Source organism: Sphaeramia orbicularis, chromosome 20 (genome assembly GCF_902148855.1).
Source record: "Sphaeramia orbicularis chromosome 20, fSphaOr1.1, whole genome shotgun sequence".
Lineage (NCBI taxonomy): Eukaryota > Metazoa > Chordata > Actinopteri > Kurtiformes > Apogonidae > Sphaeramia > Sphaeramia orbicularis.
Window position 1 is genome coordinate 23011985 of NC_043976.1, and position 17534 is coordinate 23029518.

Below are 17534 nucleotides of genomic sequence, written 5' to 3' on the forward strand. Positions count from 1 at the left end.
ATATAAATGAGAGCATGTTGAAGTCTTTTCCTCGTAGGCAGATATAGATAGACAATACAAAGAAGTACAAATGCAGATTAGGAAGATAATCAGTTCAGATTGAGATATTCTTCTGTTTTTTATTGTAGTTAATGATTGAAAATATGTTAGATGTAATCTTCTTTACTGTAGTTTGTGTTCCATTCTGGAATCGGCAGACTGTGAGGTGATGGAGGTGATGTCTCTGTGATCGTGTGTGTGCTGCACCGAGACAAACACAGCGTCTCTGTCTCCCAGAAATAGAGACTCTGAAAGCTGAACTGTCTGACAGCCTCTGTTGTCTCTGTGGCACCAATACACAACTAGAACAAACCTGATGAGATGCACAAAATAAAAAGCCTGCTTTTGTTCTGACTGCTTTGCTTCTTCTTCATTTTTCTTTGTCTTTGCTTGTCTGGTCACCATATTCTTGACATTGTTTTGTTTTTCCACATTCTGGTCTCTCCTTGAGGTTCCAGTGATGTGTAAACTGATTAGAAAGTCTTTTGGCATGTGCAGTGACTTTGGCCTGTGTGTCCTTAAAGCATCTGTACCGTGTTAGCTGGGCAAAGATGGATAGCTGTGTTTTATGTGCGGATGTGCTTGTGGGCATGCTTGTGTGTGTGTGAGAGCATGGCGCTGTATTCCCATGGGTTCTTGTGGTGTGTGAAGCAGTCGATAATTCTGGCATGCAAGTGAAGTCAGCCATTACTTCAACCTCACTGACTTTCTCTGCACTTTTGTTAGAGGACAAAGTAGATGAATGGAGATGGAGGAAAACAACATAATAGAATTAACGCTGTGAGGTCTGACCCTTTCCGTTAAACTACAGCAAGTAATGAGGTGCAATGTTAAATTTTGAGCAATGGATTTAATTAAACAAGGAAGAAAAACAGCACATGCGTCACATGTACCACAGAGGATGACCTAGATAGAATTAAAGTAATTACCTATTGATGATTGGAGTAATGATAATGTGAAGCTTTTAAGTAATCCCAAAGGGGGGCAAATGCATTGATAAATCAGCCAAAGCATTGCATCAGCACCTTTGTTTGTGGTAGATAAATGAGACAAAGAGAAGAGGCTAACTGACCTAAATAAACCCATCAATGGGAATCAATATTTGTAGGACTTTACTGTTTTGATGTTTACTATGAGGGGCATAGGCTTTAGACTGTGATACCATGGTAGATTAAATGAGCAACATGCTGCAGTAATAATTTTTCCTTGTGTCAGCCACTAATGTGCATGTACACACATTGAGACAGAGATGGATGAACTCGCCAACTGGACTAAAAAGCCTCTGCGGTCCTCTGGTGTCCTCTAGTGGACACAATATGCAAATGCAGGCTACTGTCGAGAGAAAAGAAGACAGCAAGGGGAAAGATGATTTTTTGCTTGTTTATGTGTATTTGCATTTTAATAATACATTTTCCACTCTCTTCTTTTTGATCTAATTTCATTGTTTTAACAAACTCCGACACTAATGAGACAACAACCTCAAAATGACAATAGCTGCAAAAACACGGCAACATTTGGCAGCTCCATAAGATAATAATTACATCTTAGAGTCTGAATGTGTATTACTGTCTTCATGAAAATGTGTAAACTAGTAGAATTAGTTAGATATAAACCAGGTAAATGTGTGACAGTGTCATGTCGAGTAACCTGTGTCAGTTGTGTGTTGTTCCTTTTTGTTTTGGTATTTTTCTTTCACCAGATCGGAGAAAAAAAACTGCATATGGGTGAGTCCACATACTTACCAAAAACCTTGCCCAGGAACAGTGTCTTCACCAGGTTGAGCTGAGTGTCGGAGGCATCAGGGAGGGTGTAGCTGACTGGAGGGTAATGGTCCAACTGAGACAGAGACAGAGATAATATATATATCACTACCTGCATTTTAAATAGAGTCTGAAAGTACTGATCACAGCAGATTTGAAGACCCAGTGTAAGACCTGCATCAGCACATTAAGCAGTGCACAAGGTGATGAAGAAGACACTGTAATACATCAGTGTTAGTGAAGCTGCAACACAACCTGGCTCAATGACTCCCTCTTGTGGTTTTACAGTGAAAAGTGAGGCTAATGCAGAGAAATCCACTTACTTTACCTAAACCAGGAGTCAGCAACCCTGGTCCGAGAGAGCCACTATCCTACATGTTTTAGATGTTTCCCTCTTCCAGCACACCTGATGGTCATTATCAGGCTTCTGCAGAGCTTGATGATGGGCTTATTATTTGAATCAGGTGTGTTGGAAGAGGGATACATCTAAAACATGCAGGATAGTGGCTCTCTAGGACCACGGTTGCTGATCCCTGACCTAAACACACACATTTTAACCCATAAGGATGCAGTGTGACTTTTATGGCAGTTAACAAGTGATTTTTTCTCTCTATTTAACCTTAAGTGATTTAGTACCATTTATTATAATATTATCCTCTGAATTTTGCATTTTTTCCAGTTGAAATTGTGTATTTTCCTATGTTTAACTGACTGATCATGTAGATGTTCATAAAAGCCCAGAGTAGAGTCAGAGGTTATTACATCAAAATGGAAAAAAAATTAAGAGATAGTGACTTTTTCAGTAAAATCTATCATTAACTGAACATAAACCCAGTGTCTCCATCCACTGTCATTGATTCAACTCCATGGGTTTTACTGGTGAATCAATGTTTTAGAAGATGACGGTGTTTCCACGTTCACTTACGGAGCCTCTGAACGTCAAAATAGGTCGTACCTGATGACCATGAAAAGATGACAAACTGTATTTTACACTAGTTATTTATGTGGAAAAGATTAGAGTTTAAAATATAAAATTATAATTACATGGTTCACAGACATGGTTCACAGACACCGCCATTCATTTTTTTGGTGTTGTATTTGTGTATTCTGAATATTTGACAATTTTGAAAAGTGTTGTAATTTCCTAATTATTCTAATTGTTCCTGAACGCCTCATGTATTGTTTACGTGTGCCTGCCTTGAACGTGAGGAGAACTCAGGTATGCAGAGAGGGCACAGGGCTGGTGTGGGGGACTTTTGGCTTGAAAATAAAAAAAAAAACTTTTGCTGCAAGCCTACTCTAGTCCTCTTCTGTGTCTAAACCAGCTGCAACATTTACATGTATTGATAGGATTAGTGGATGAACAGTTTAGATCAATAGATGCTTTTGGTCGACAGTGGATGTTTGGGTTTTTAAATTAAAATGTCTTTTCTAATTAATATAATTCTCCTAACTAGCAACATACATGATCAATAATGTGTTTTCATGTCTTCTTGCAGATTTTGCTATTTTTCAAACCTAGTTAGGGCGCTCAGTAATGTTGTGGATTGACACTTATGTGATACTTTAAATATAGCGTATTTATTTATTTATTTATAGCATCATTTGTCATTCTTCAGTTTCCTTTTCAACGAACCCCTTCGGCTGATTAGCATGTTTATCACTTTATAAAGATCAATTCCATACACCCCATAATCCAACAGAAATGTCCCAAAAACTCTGTCATATTTGCTCAAAGACTCCAACCAGACAAAATGATTTCAAGAGGAACTCGTATTTGCGATGTAATTTTGTCGTGCCTTTTTGTTCGTCCAGTCATGGCTGAACGTAAACTGAGAAGGGATCTTCAACACTAATCCTGCAAATAAACAGCTCTTCACCATCACTAGATAAACGATCTCACATTAATTAACAATATGCACTTTCTAAAGTCTGCAGCATGCTCAAAGCTTTAGCTGAGAACTTAAAACAGATAGAACAAGCAGTGTGTTTACAAAGAAAACCGTCAGTAGAGATGTGAGAGCGGAGAGGGTGATGGGAGGAGGGAATACACGACTTTAATATCCCTGCAACATAATTAACTTGTTATTGCTGTTTCACTGAAGTTTCTAATTAGCTTGAAGGCTGCAGCCAGTGCTATTGACGAGAATTATTTCAAGCCCACAAATTGGTTTCTGGGTGTTCCAGAAATAAAAGATCCTCCTTTCTCCATTCTCTCTCTCTCTCTCTCTCTCTCTCTCTCTCTCTCTCTTTCGCCCAGCTCACAGGAGAAATGTATCTCAGCATACACCAGCCTGCAGAATGAGCCAGAGGAGGGGAGGGTGACCGAAAACAATGACTTGTGTTACTGTGTTTTTTTACTGGAAATTTGTTTCATTGATGTGTTAAATAGCTGTTGTGCCATGTTAACTGGGAGCTAAGCTGGCCTGGTACTAAAGTGTAGAGATTTATGCTTGTTTGTGTGTGTGTGTGTGTGTGTGTGTGTGAGGGTGTGTGTGTGTGTGGTTGTTCTCATTTATATGTTTAACTGAGTAGATTCCTCCCATAGAAATTCTCCCTGCCCCCAACCTCTTCAGACTATTTTTTTTTTGTTAACACAAACACACACATACACAGCATATCCTAATTTGATTCTCTCCAAAAGCCTGGTCTCACTGGAGCATTGTGTGGGTTTTGTTTTCCACGGTGACTGGAGGGTGGGATAATGGGGCACAATTAAATTGCGCTCAGCTTATTTACTTTTATCTGAGAAAACAAATTGGTTGCACAGCCAGGGAGGGCGGTGTGAGACTTGAAACCCCACAAAAAGGTCCACGGAGGAAGACAGCCAGGGAAGAAACCTCATTTTACCAAAGTTTGTCAATTACAACCGCAATTATTGAGATCCTTTTCTTTAACACCCCACCATTTAGACAACACAATTTTGTCTTTTAACGCTGTTGGAGCCTCTTACATTACATAAAGCTTACATAAGCAAAGTAATCAGGGATGGGACAAAGAGAATATGGGTGAAATCTATTTCTCTAACTATGTACTCAAAAGGAATCTAATTTAGCCAATGTGTGGTATATATTCACTAATTTACAGTAACTTCTGTGGCAGCTTTGTTTCCTTAATGATCTCAGAGGGACAACAAAAAAATCTACCATTACACTTTAAACATTAGAGCAAAGTGCAAAATAATGTTAATTCCCTTTTTTCTATTAAGAGTTTAAGTTCATTATCAAGAGAACTGAATTATTAGTCTGTAATGGACACAGAGAGGAGAAAGAAGGAGGAGGAGAGGAGAGGAGGAACCAGAGGAGAGGAGGGGAGAGGAGAGGAGAGGAGGAACCAGAGGAGAGGAGAGGAGAGGAGAGGAGGAACCAGAGCAGAGGAGAGGAGAGGAGAGGAGGAACCAGAGGAAAGGGGAGGAGAGGAGAGGAGAGGAGAGGAGGAACCAGAGGAAAGGGGAGGAGAGGAGAGGAGAGGACGAATCAGAGGAGAGGAGAGGACGAATCAGAGGAGAGGAGAGGAGAGGAGAGGAGGAACCAGAGGAGAGGAGAGGAGAGGAGCGCTGCCTGGGGGACTCCTTACTTTCATCTCTAAACCCTCACACTGTGTGAGAGGTTGAGAGAACGGGAAAGCCAGAGATGGAGAGATGGGAACTTATTTTGATCTCGCCTTGGTGTGCCTTTGATAGCGGGCTAACCTGACGAGACCTCACAGACTGCTTAAAAACCAAACACTTGCTCCGTGCATTGCACTCTTAAAACTTCTGTGTGCGTATCAGTAGGTATTTGTGTGCACATGCAAATCCAGATGGGGAAATAAGCCTCAGGGCTATGACGAGTTAGATAACCTGAATGCATCAAAGTGATCTTTGTTATCATTCTTTGTGGGTCTACTTTCTTTATCTAAAGACATTATCTTTTTCTTCTAGCTACCCTCCTCCCTCTTTGACTTTCTATTCTGTCTTTTTCTTTTACTCTTCATCTCTCTCCTGCTCCCTCTTCGTTCAGATTCCAATTACCACCCGCCTACTTGTCTTCCCACTTGTTCTCTGCCATGTCTTTAAAATGAACAGCCGCTTGTCTAAATGCCTTTAAGATTTGCACCCTGATAGCAGAGAAGTGAGACCTAAACAGCCGCAAGTAAACACTTGACTCTCTCTTTTTACCCTGGAAATTGAATTTGATCCACTGACAGACCCACCAGTATAGCTGTCTTTTTTGCATCTGACTCATATCTCTATCGCTCATGTCGTTGTATCTCAGGTCAAAGCACTGCAACAGGAATTGTGACAGTGTAAACAAAATAATAATGGGTTGGTTAAATTTCAGATGCTAATGGCCTGCTGTAACAACAATAACATCTCAGGCTTTAAAGCATAATGCAATCATTTGAGACAATTTTGAATGGGTTCATTTCAGTCAGTAATGAGTCAGTTTCAGCATTCAAAAGCAAGTGTGTCTCTGTGTTTAAGTGAAAATCTACACATTTGTTTTGACTCTAAGAGTGGTTTTGTGATGGATGACATTTCAGACAACATAATCAAATGTTGTTATATTAAGGGTGTGCAAATTTTCAATGGCTGTTTAGGTCATATGTACAGCTCACAGCAAAAACATTGCTACCCTTTGCAAATCTGTCAGAGACCCGAGACATGTTCTTAAAGGAAAGCAACACGTTGACAGCCTTTCTTTCATTAATAGATCTATGCATCTAGTGGTGGAAGGTCTATAAGACATATCTGAAACTACTGAAACACCCTACAATGTATTAGATGTATTATCAGCAACATATACTTAAAGTATGAAAAGTAGTATTCATGCAGTAAAATAGTCCCTGTCAGTGTTTAACTATTATATATGATGTTTTTGGATCCATATTACTGCATTAATGCATATTTAAGCAGCAGTAATAAATATGCATTACATGCACCAGTAATATGAGATGCAGTCCTGTGAGAACTATGTGTCTCTAAAAAGTCAACTTTTCCCGAGCTCAGAAAACAACTTGTTCTCAACTTTGTGATGATGCATTTTCCAGCTCATCTAAGAGGGTTCTTAGTTTATTTAGCTTAGGAAGAAAGAGAGTTTACCCCTCAAGAAATACTTAATACTTCAGTTAATTTTTAACAAACATTCATAGTAAAAACAGGGAAACATGTTTTTATATGACAGGGAAGGGAGGGAAAAATTGAAAATTAACTGTCAGACAAAGGTGTAGAGTGGATTAAAAAGTATAATATTTGTCTTTGAAGTGTAGTGGAGATGAAGCATTAATTGCTTAGTATGAAAATACACAAGTAAAGTACAGTACTGGAGTAAAAGTACCTGGTTATATCCCATTACTGCCTGCAGCACTACTTCATTATAGGTTTATGATGTCTACACTGATGAAGTTCTGCATAGGTTATTAAGAATGCATTAAACAGATTCCCAGTGGTGCATCTTAAAGCACTTGAGGCCATACAAGAAGTGTGAAAATTCGATGGGAGTGCTACACGGAAAGACAAGGTGAGGACAGTGAATTAGACTAAATAATTCTGATTTTGTAGCACAGCAGCGTGACGCCTTTGTAGTGAGCTGGCCTGACAACATCTCACTTGTGCATGCATGTCTGTTGGTATGCATGTCCACATCTGTTTACCAGGAGATGTTAAGTGTATGTTTATACCTTAAAAAAAGCCCTGAGGTAGCAAGTCAACAAAAACCTAAACTCATCAAAGTTATCTTCGTTAGCACACCTTCTGGGTCCACTTTTCATGCTGTATCTTTAAACTTCATCTAATTTTTCTCTCCGTCCCTCCCCTCCATATTTCCCTTGCTGATTCCTTTTTTCTCGAATCCCAATTACCATATCATGCCCACCAGTGTTCCTCTTAATTCTCTTAGCACTACTTTAATGTTCAAGTGCTAAACTTCATCATTCAGGGACAAAAACATTCACAGGATTGTTATTTAACATGTCCCCTGAGCACATATGGAAGAGTGGTAAACTGGGGATAAGGACTTGATCGTTAAAAGTTCATTTCCACACCGAACCCTGGGCTGAACATCAGTACTGCAGATCTACAATCACCTAGCTATAGCCATCTGAGGACGCAGCGTGCATGTATGCATGTCTGTGGGGAGAGGAGAATCCTACAGTTTCTTCAATAACTTTCTATGTCGGTGAAACGTTGAAGTGCTCCCACTGGGGTGATCAGCAGCTGCAGGAAGTGATTTGTTCAGGAAATGAGGAAGACTTCCATCAGATATTTCAGTTTAATTTTCCTGCTGTCGGAATTTTTCACTGTAGTGTGCAAATGTAGGTGATGAGATTCAGTATTGATGTGGTTATTGCTCCATGTACATGTTACAGGAAGGAGGGCTAAAGCCTTCCCTGTATGTGGCAAAGAAGATGCACTGCTTATGGGTTTGGAAGAGTACCTACATGTCTTAATGAGAGCAAAAGAAGAGAGGAAAGTGGTATTTTAACCTTCGATACTACATAAACTCCAAAACTCTGCCTACCGGACAATATGAATTCATTTACCAATTAATTCAAGTCATGTGGGAATGTTGTGAAATTTCTCTGAAATATTTCCTATACTAGCCACAAGGAGGACCCACGTAGGTCTAAGTGTTATAAAGTGTTTGGTTGATCAGTGGAGTATTGAACATCATGATGAATGACAAGTAAGGTGAAACTTTAAACTGCCAGTGTCTGCAGGGAAATTAGGTTTTGCCACTGGGGACAAATACGTTGCAGAATGCAATAGCTAGTGAACTTGTAACTATAAATGATCGACGCCAGAGCAGGTTCTTGTTAATGTTGAAAATTAAAATATAAAACTTTGGATTGAGTTGTAAATAAGTAGGAAATTGCACAACAGAGGGTCTGTTTCATGACGTGCTGCAATGTGAGCATCTACCAAACACACTACATATGAGAAGTGGTACGTCTAATTAATAGATGTGATATGATAATTGAAGGAACTAAACTGTGATCTGTACCATTTTCAACAGTGGAAAAACACTGAAGGGGGTGGATTAAAATGAAACTTTTTACAATTTCCCATTTTGGTTCTCATGCAGAGAATGATAATCCCCAACCTTGGCAAAAAATAAACTGCCCATGAAAATACAATTTTATTCCAATCTGAATGCAACTGATAACTAGGTTTTACAGCCGGCTGCATTCCATTTCAGCTCCTTCTTAAACTGCCGCCTGCAGCCAAACCTGAGCATTTTAACCCAGAACAAAGTCTGTAATATTTTAGCTGAATTCTCACTCCATCCTTGACAGCTACTGACTGAGCCTTGGCTGTATTGATCTGCACTAAGCTGTTTAGCTGCAGCTCAAGAGCACACAAACAAACCCCCACACATGAACTCACACACAGACAGGCAGTGAGACCCACACACACACACACACACACACACACACACACACACATATATATATGCAACACTTTGTCATGCACAAACTTGCACACTTGCTCACTTGCTTGCGCACTCATAAATACCTCCACTAGGGCAGAAATACATGCTGCTGCAATCACACAGTGGCGTTGGGCACTCATACAAACACACACACACACACACAGATCGATGCATGCTCTCTGTTGCTATACTTAGGCTGTCTACTGGAAGTGGATTTACAGTGGCAGAGGACAAGCAGTTTCATCACAGCAAAAGACAGAACAGGACACTGCTCTCCCCTCTGACTTATTGCAAACCATCGAACTAATGCTGGCTTGGACTTGGGTGATTGTGTACTCTTATGTTTGTGTATGCATTTGTGTGTGTAGTTGGAAGTCAGTCCCTCACAGATCTTAAATGAGTGTAAGAAGGAGCTTGAAATTTAAGTATTTTCTTCAAACGTCCTTTTGAGTGCTTAGACATGTTTGTGTTTGTGAGTTTGTGACTTGTACCTGGATGGTGATGCTCCTTTCAACCCGGGACATGTTAATGCTGTGTGGTTGTCCATTGGCCAAATTCCGCTGATCCACATCTATAGCAAACGGCTCTCTTAGCCCCCCCAGGTTATATCGCACCTGCAGTGAACCTGAAGACACACAGGCCACATCACATGTCCACTTGTCTGCCAAACATGTACCTTTTCCTGCTCTGAGACGATTTAAGAATGAGCTCTCATCAATTAATAAATAACTCAAAAATGTAAAATTAATTTACCACATATTCCTCCGGCGGTGGCTAAAAAATAGAATTGTTGGCAGTAGATATTAGTGTAATACTATTAATTTAGGGGCTAAACCCTGAATTATGCAGAAGGTGCCTGGATGTGTCAGTGCCCTGAGAAGCAGTTTACCAGAAGGGACCAGAATTTGTAGCAGCACTCCTAAGCATTGTGAACATTTTGCAGTTTTATTCTGATGGCTGTGCACATAAATTAGTGTAACACTAGATGGCACTGTCAAATTTTTATTACTTTCACTTAATCAAAGCAGTGAGCCGCCTGTCAGCCACTCAGCAGGAAGTCTCTGACTGGGGAGGATTTTAAGAGATTATGGAACTTCTCAGCCTTTAAAAATAAACTTTTTTTTGCACAAAAACACATTATTTCAATCTGACTCTTCACTGTTGAGTAAGCAGTAGCACACAAATACTTTCCATCGTGTGTGTTTCTGAGGATCTTACCATTTTGCCTGAGCACCACAGCCAGATAATCCTGCGTCTTGGAGCTGACATACATCAGAACAGCCGGTGCGTTAGATGTGCTGAAGCTAAATGCCAATTCCTCCTTTGTTAGGTTTACTTCCTGTGGTGTCAGCTGATATGTCACAAGTCTTGCACTTTTACTGGCTCCAGCAACTGCTTCATGACCAAGGTTGTACTTGATCAGGGTTCCTGCCTCAAAGAAACCTCCAACATCTGAATGAGACAAGAGATGATATATAAAGCATTTTAAAGCACATGTGAAATGCGATCAGATGAATACACAAAGACAATAAAGATAAATATTAAATGTCATAAACAATTGCAACACAAAATGGGCATAAAGAGCTACTAAGTAAAGATAACATGAAAGATGCAACTAAGAAAGAAAGAAAGAAAGAAAGCCAAGACTAAACTGGGATAGTCTTGGCATATTATAGGGCCAACAAGAAAACAAACAAACACACACACACACACACACACACACGCACACACACACTGTATGTGTGTGTTCAGGATGTGTATTAAAGTGGGTGTTAAATTGCTGTGCTCCGGCATCTGAAACAAAACAATACATTGTTTACCAGTACATTAACACACCTAATGGCATATTCCAACCATTCCAGGAGGCTTATTGATTCTCTTAATCAAGTGTTGAGAAGCAGGGACCTTATTTTTCTATTTCTTCTGTCATGCTCATTCTTCCTGTCTGTGTGTATGCACATGCTTCAACAGTGCGTGCATGTTGGTAACAAAGGGCACAAAAGGCACAATGTGCATGAAATTAAAGAAGCAAAGTGGAGAGCCTAGGGTTGTGTGTGGGTAAACGCCATAGCATGTTGCTTTGACATGCGTACCCTACAGTGTTAGCAGTATGAACGTATAACTACCCCCTCTGTAAGTGTAGAATACTAAGTATTCTACACTTACTAACATATTTATGCATGTTATTTTAAAGCTTCACTACACCCATCGTCTCCTGCTGGACACAGTGCAATAAATACTTCAAGCTACATTACTTAAATTTAATAGAAGGCTTATTACCAGAAAATGGGCAAGCTCTCTGACTGATATTGGTGGACGAAAAGCCTTGCCTCCATTCAACTATATCACAATTTTATCCTCTATTCTGCTGTGCATTGATACAGTTTCAAGCTTTGAGAGTCTGGAGAGATCCATTTTACCAATTGTTCTGTGTTAACCAGGCAGTGAGCTTGTGAGCTCACGTCATTTTCTGCTGCAGCTGGAGTGCTCACTGCCTGCCAAGATAAATGCTTCTGGGTATTAAGTGAATCAGAGTGAGAAAAAGTGTAATTCATGTCACTGTTGAGTGTCTGCCTCAGTTCTTCAATCAGTTGCAGAAGAGTCAATGAAACAACAAAATGATCTATCGGTATATTTAATGTTTATTCAGAAACATTTGTTAGTTTCCACACAGCACGAGGACTATGCAGGCAAATGTGTAACCTACATCCTCTGGTATTTCCTATTGTATCTTTGTGCATGCACTCTGTGGATGATGTAGTGCATGCTTATAACCTGTCTATGCCTTTTCTGGCCGGCTGAAAAAAAAAGTAGAGTGTCAGACTACCTGCCCGAAGCCTCCAAACCAACACAGAGTTGTCTGGAAGCATGAGAGGGAATGAGAAAACTCCGCTCCAGGGTAGGGACTCTGTGTTTGTGTATATTTTTTATGTCCATGTGAGTAGAAGTCCTGGAGAGGGAATTTGTGCAAATACGCAAACTTCTACAGGTATGTATGCAGTGCAAGTTTGAGCTTTCATGTGTGTGTCCATGTTTATAGATGAACATGTGCACATTGTGTGACCCTCAAGGGCAGAAAAGCAGAAGAATGAGAGTGTATAATAATAATACTGCAGTGTCCCCTGAGCAGTGCGTAAATATGGATACAATGGAAATGCAGTGTGCAATTATAGCTGGCTTCATGCATTTTTCACTCGCTGGGAGGACTGGAAGAGTGGGGGGAGTTAAAGGAGAGATTTCCAGAAGGAGAAAACAGGAGAGCGGTGAGGAGATGAAGAAAAGGGCTTGAAGTGGTAAAAAAAGAAGAAAGCAGAAGAAGAGAGGAGGCAGGACAGGAGGAGATAAACGCTGAAAGAGCAGAGGAGAAAGTACGGGAAAGAGGATCATGAAAAAAGCAGGAAACTAGAGAATGAGATAAAGGAGCAGGAGGAAAACTAAGAGTGAAAGGAGCAAAAGAAGACTTGAAGAAAGAGAGGAGGCAAGGGAGAGCGAGGAGGGATGATAAAAGAACAAGGATAAACATGACAAAGGGTTGAATTGTAGATGAAGTAGATGGGAGAGACAGGAAAGAAGAGACTCTTCAAAATGAGGAGACAGGAGAGGAAGGGGACAGTCATGTGACATGCACACAAACAAACAGACACAAGGGTGTGCTCTCCCCCTGTCTTTCTCTGTCTGTCATCAGGCTGACAGACAGGTATACGTACACATCACACACACACACACACACACCCACACGCACACGCACACACACACACACACACACACACACACACACACACACACACACACACACTCTCTCTCTCTTGAAGACACTAACCTCCATTCTATAAATCCTAAAATGCCTGATTGGCTATGACAGAATTCGGAGGAGGTCTTTTCATGTCCTACACTCACATATCACCACACACTGTCATCCCTTTCCCCCACGACACAAACATACACAAATGAACACACACATTCACCCACTCTGCTTTTCTGTCATCTTGTCACCCCCCTGCCAGGAGCACAAGGGAAAAACACTATTCGGCTTTAGGAAACAAATTAATTCACATGTCGGGGATCAACTCTCTGACTGGGAGGTAGCAGAAGCCACTGACAGCAGTGTTGCTCTTCTCCCCAGAGCATTTTATGAAAACTTGTTTTGAGAAGTAGAACTTTAATACTGTATCTAACGAATCCCTGTGAAACAAACATGATGTTTTAACTTATGCTGCAGTGCAGAGTTAGAGGTAGAGTGTAACATTTCTCATCCTCAAACTTCAAAAAACTTGAGCTACCCTCTGCTTTGTAAGATGGCTTGTCAGTGGCTGCATTTTGTTTTTTCAGTTTGATCTTTTCGCTCTGTATCTGTAGTTTTAGTATTCAGTGAGTGCGTTCTAAAGTCAGGGAGAATTGGTGGGTAAGCACAATATCACACTCAATCGATGCCTTTTATCATAAGCCCAAACACTTTCAACACCGACAGTTCCAAACTGAATAGGAAGTGAGAACAATCACAGAGCTCAGCAAAAATCACAGTGGGTTGTCAGGAAATGCAGCTCATTGAAATATAACCGCTCCAGCAGTAATCCTGGCACTATTTGACTGTGGCATTGTCAACTAAAGAGGAATGAAAACTTGTTCACAAAGATGCCTGTAAAGGACATTGAAAAAGTGTTAGCAGAGAGATTATGACTCAGTTTGTCATCTAAAAATTCACAGCTGAAGGGAAGTTTGTGCAAGAATTCTTGCAATCATGAGAAAAAAATAAAAGAGACTATATTAAAGAATACTTTAGACATGCTTTTCCCAAAGATATGGCGGAGACACAAAATAAGTCATGAACCTGTGTTTATTATATCACAAACTGGCAGAGCGAAATGCTTACCGATGCTTTGATATGGGAATTCAACTTCGAGCAGAAGAGAAATGTCCTTTTTCCTGCACTGCTCAGTTCAGATGTGGTGCATAGGGCTCTTTGACTGTGCAAACCTGGATCTGAAAACATGATTGTGCTCCTTGTCTCAGGTATCAGTGACTATGATTTTTGGGATTCTTCCCTCTCATTCATGTGCATGATATGAATATAAAAAACAAAAAACATAGGCTTCATAAAAGGCACAGGAAATGCCAAGAAGAATCCTGAGTTTTAAGTGTGGAAGCATTCAGTGAAAAAATAAGAGTATGAACAAAAGTGGGCAGGAATCTCTAGATGAAGCCCTATCAGTTTAAGGACAAGAACAGATTTTCATCAGACAATGTTTTCAAACTACAGCCAGTTTTGTACGTAAGTGCATGATTTATTCATTTAGCATGTTTCTTTTTTATCCTGAAAGTGTGTGCAAGATCACTAACTTTGCTTGTAAATGTAGTGATTAGTGACATTATCCTGCTAGCTGCAATTGATGATCTGTCCCTGACTAGCTTGTCTTTAATAGTGATGTGCGGATCGATACTGAAATATTGATATCTCTGACACCAGATCTTTACACTCTAGAATCAATTCACAAATAAAAATATTAATACTTTTGATACTTTGGTCATTTGAGGTCATGTGTATCAGGAACGCAGTGGAAAGTAGCTAAACTATTGGGATCTTGTCCAAATGATACATGATTGGTGGGAACTACTTCTTCCTCTGCCTGGGTAAGTGTGTGCTGTGTCATGCTTCTCAGTCAGTCCTTCCCAGCCCTAAGCAAACTAGCAGTGAGATACCTGAGAATGACTGTCACCTCTGTACCAGCAGAGAGAGTCTGTCGAAAGGCAGGAGAGGTTCTGAGCAAAAAATGGAACAGACTAAAGGGGAAAACAGAAAATATATGATTGTTCCTAAACAAAAACTTGTGAATGAGGGAAAGTGTCAATGTCGGATGCATTTGTTGAAGTGTTACATGTTCATTGTTTTCATGTTTCATATTGACACTTTCACGTAATGTGAATTAATGTGCAAGGTTTCATTTTATAATAGTTCTTAATAATTAAACAATAATTACTCTCATGTCTTGTATTCTTTATGAAGTTATGCATGGAAATACACTTTTTTTTTTTAGATTTTTCAGACATTAAGTGTATTTGTACAAAGTATTGGTATTGGTAGATCGGTACTGCTGATACCAGCCTGAATTTTACTCTGTATCGGATTGGAAAGGAAATCCGTAGTATCGAACATCACTAATCTTTAATCTGGATTAATCTAAAAATTATATTTATTCACCGCTGTTTTGAGGTTGTAGTCAAATAGTAAAAAGTTACAAATGTAGATATTATGGTTATTTATCATATATTTCTGTAAATTTAGTGAATGAGAAGACACCAAAATTTCTTGACCTGAACACTTTTAGGAGCTCCAACTTTATATGTACATGTAGTGCTCAAGAGACGACCGCTGAGACGGAAAAATTAAAGGCAATATGCAAATATAAAAAACTGGTAATTCTTTAAAATGGCCACTTGGGACTGTCTCCATCAGCTGGCCAATCCCTATGGACCCCAATTTTAAAATGTCCAACTTCGCTGCAGAAACAAACGGCATTGGAAATTAATAGGATGGTACAAAAACCTCATTTACCCTTCATGACAATGATGGGGAGTGAATTTACATTACATTAATCCAAAGGTCATGCATTATTGAGGGAGTGGCTGCTTTGAGTGACAGGTGAGTGTCATCTGTGTCTGCTCTGTGGGCTTTGATTGGCAGCTTCCTCGGCTGCTGAGTGCGACATTCAGAGCTCCTGTTTATTTAGTAATACTTCTTTGTCCCTGACAGGTAGCTCTCCTGTACTAATGATTGAGGATTTATAGTAAAAATACTGAAAGAGGTTTCTGTCATTAAGTTTCCAGGTACTTACAAAAGTCAGCCTGTTAGTGTAATTTAGCTATATTAGCTAATGTTAGCATTCATTTGTATGGAATTATACAGCCCGTCAGTCAGCCAGCAAGTACTGATTAGAGTTTATCTACATTACATGAAGTTGGCATCACTGTTATCATATACACCTGTGTATGTTATCATTTATGAAGCGTAGTGTCACTTATCTCTATGGCTTAAAAACCACTGGTGACATCACAGAGGATTTGTCCACTATCCTCTTTTTTTTGGACTTTTTTACTATAAATCCAACTCAAGTCTCACCTCTTCAGATCATCATATGAAAACTGACTGCCTGTTCCACCTCATCCACCCCCATCTACCTTCTCTCATGTGTTTTCGTTTCAGTATCTGTCTCTACCTTTTTGCTTGAGTATTTGTTCTGTTTGCCCTTTAGTATTAACTCTGTATCTGTTTTACCTGTTTGTTGTGTGTTTGTCCCTTGGCTTCTTATTGTAAAGTGTCTTTGAGTACTTAGAAAAGCGCTATATAAAACCGATGTATTATTATCATTATTTTATATGTATATGTATATATATATATATATATATATATATATATATATATATATATATATACATATATACATATATACAGAGAGAGAGAGAGAGACAGAGAGAGAGAGAGAGAGTATGGTTGTGCTTTATCTGTATGAATCATTTAACCTCAAACTAAAGTTTCAATATTAACACTTTGATTTAAAGATGCTGAATCTAAGAGGATTTCAGTGTTCTCACCTCTGGTGCAGAATGGGCCATCATAGGCGGTGGCGTTGCAGTCACAGAGGTAGCCGTTGTACTTTTCCACACACTTTCCTCCGTTGCGACAGTACATCCCATAACTGGTGCAGTGGCCTTGGCAACCGGGCTTGACTCCAGGTGTGACTTTAGCCCTCTCCTCTAGATCAAGGGTGATCCCATTCATTCGTAGGGCTCGGATACAGCCCAGAAAGCCCCTCTGGCCCCCTGCAGCACCTGAGCAGTGACGGAACGAGGCAGAAGATGGTTTCAATGCAGTATATGTAGCAATGAGTAAGAAATGAAATAGAAAAGAACATAAATAAAGAGGTAGAGGGGAGGACAAATGGAAGTCAGGGACACAAAAGTCATTGTGAACGCAGGAGACTGTGTTTTAATCTCTTTTAGAAACGTTAATATCCTAATGCCTGGAGGAAGCCATTGGTGTCATGGTAATTGTTCCAACTGTGACGCTGCTCTTGAAACAACCTTCAACTTGTTTGATTTTTTTCACTAATTAGAACAGCCATAATGAACACTAGGACTTAATGAAGATCTTGCAAGCATACACATGTAGATGGATGGATGCATGTATGGTCCATGGTACAGACGAAGACGCCACACACAGCCTACTTGATTCACGTGAGTCAATATGAGCATTAAGGCTTAGCCTTGGGGTGTCAATAGCCATTCCTCTAAAGTGCTTCATCGTCATTCTGGCCCTGCACCATTACAG

The 17534-nt window shown here is 39.9% G+C and overlaps 1 protein-coding gene across 1 annotated transcript in view; it reads right to left on the reverse strand.

Annotated features, from left to right (window-relative positions):
- The window catches only part of cntnap2a (contactin associated protein 2a), a 361415-nt gene that overhangs the window by 13344 nt on the left and 330537 nt on the right, over nt 1-17534 (reverse strand). The window contains exons 21-24 of the mRNA XM_030123092.1: nt 16799-17035; nt 10430-10663; nt 9703-9836; nt 1782-1875 (exon numbers count right to left, since the gene is read on the reverse strand). Coding sequence (XP_029978952.1) covers nt 1782-1875; nt 9703-9836; nt 10430-10663; nt 16799-17035 — 699 coding nt within the window. The remainder of the gene's footprint in view (nt 1-1781; nt 1876-9702; nt 9837-10429; nt 10664-16798; nt 17036-17534) is intronic.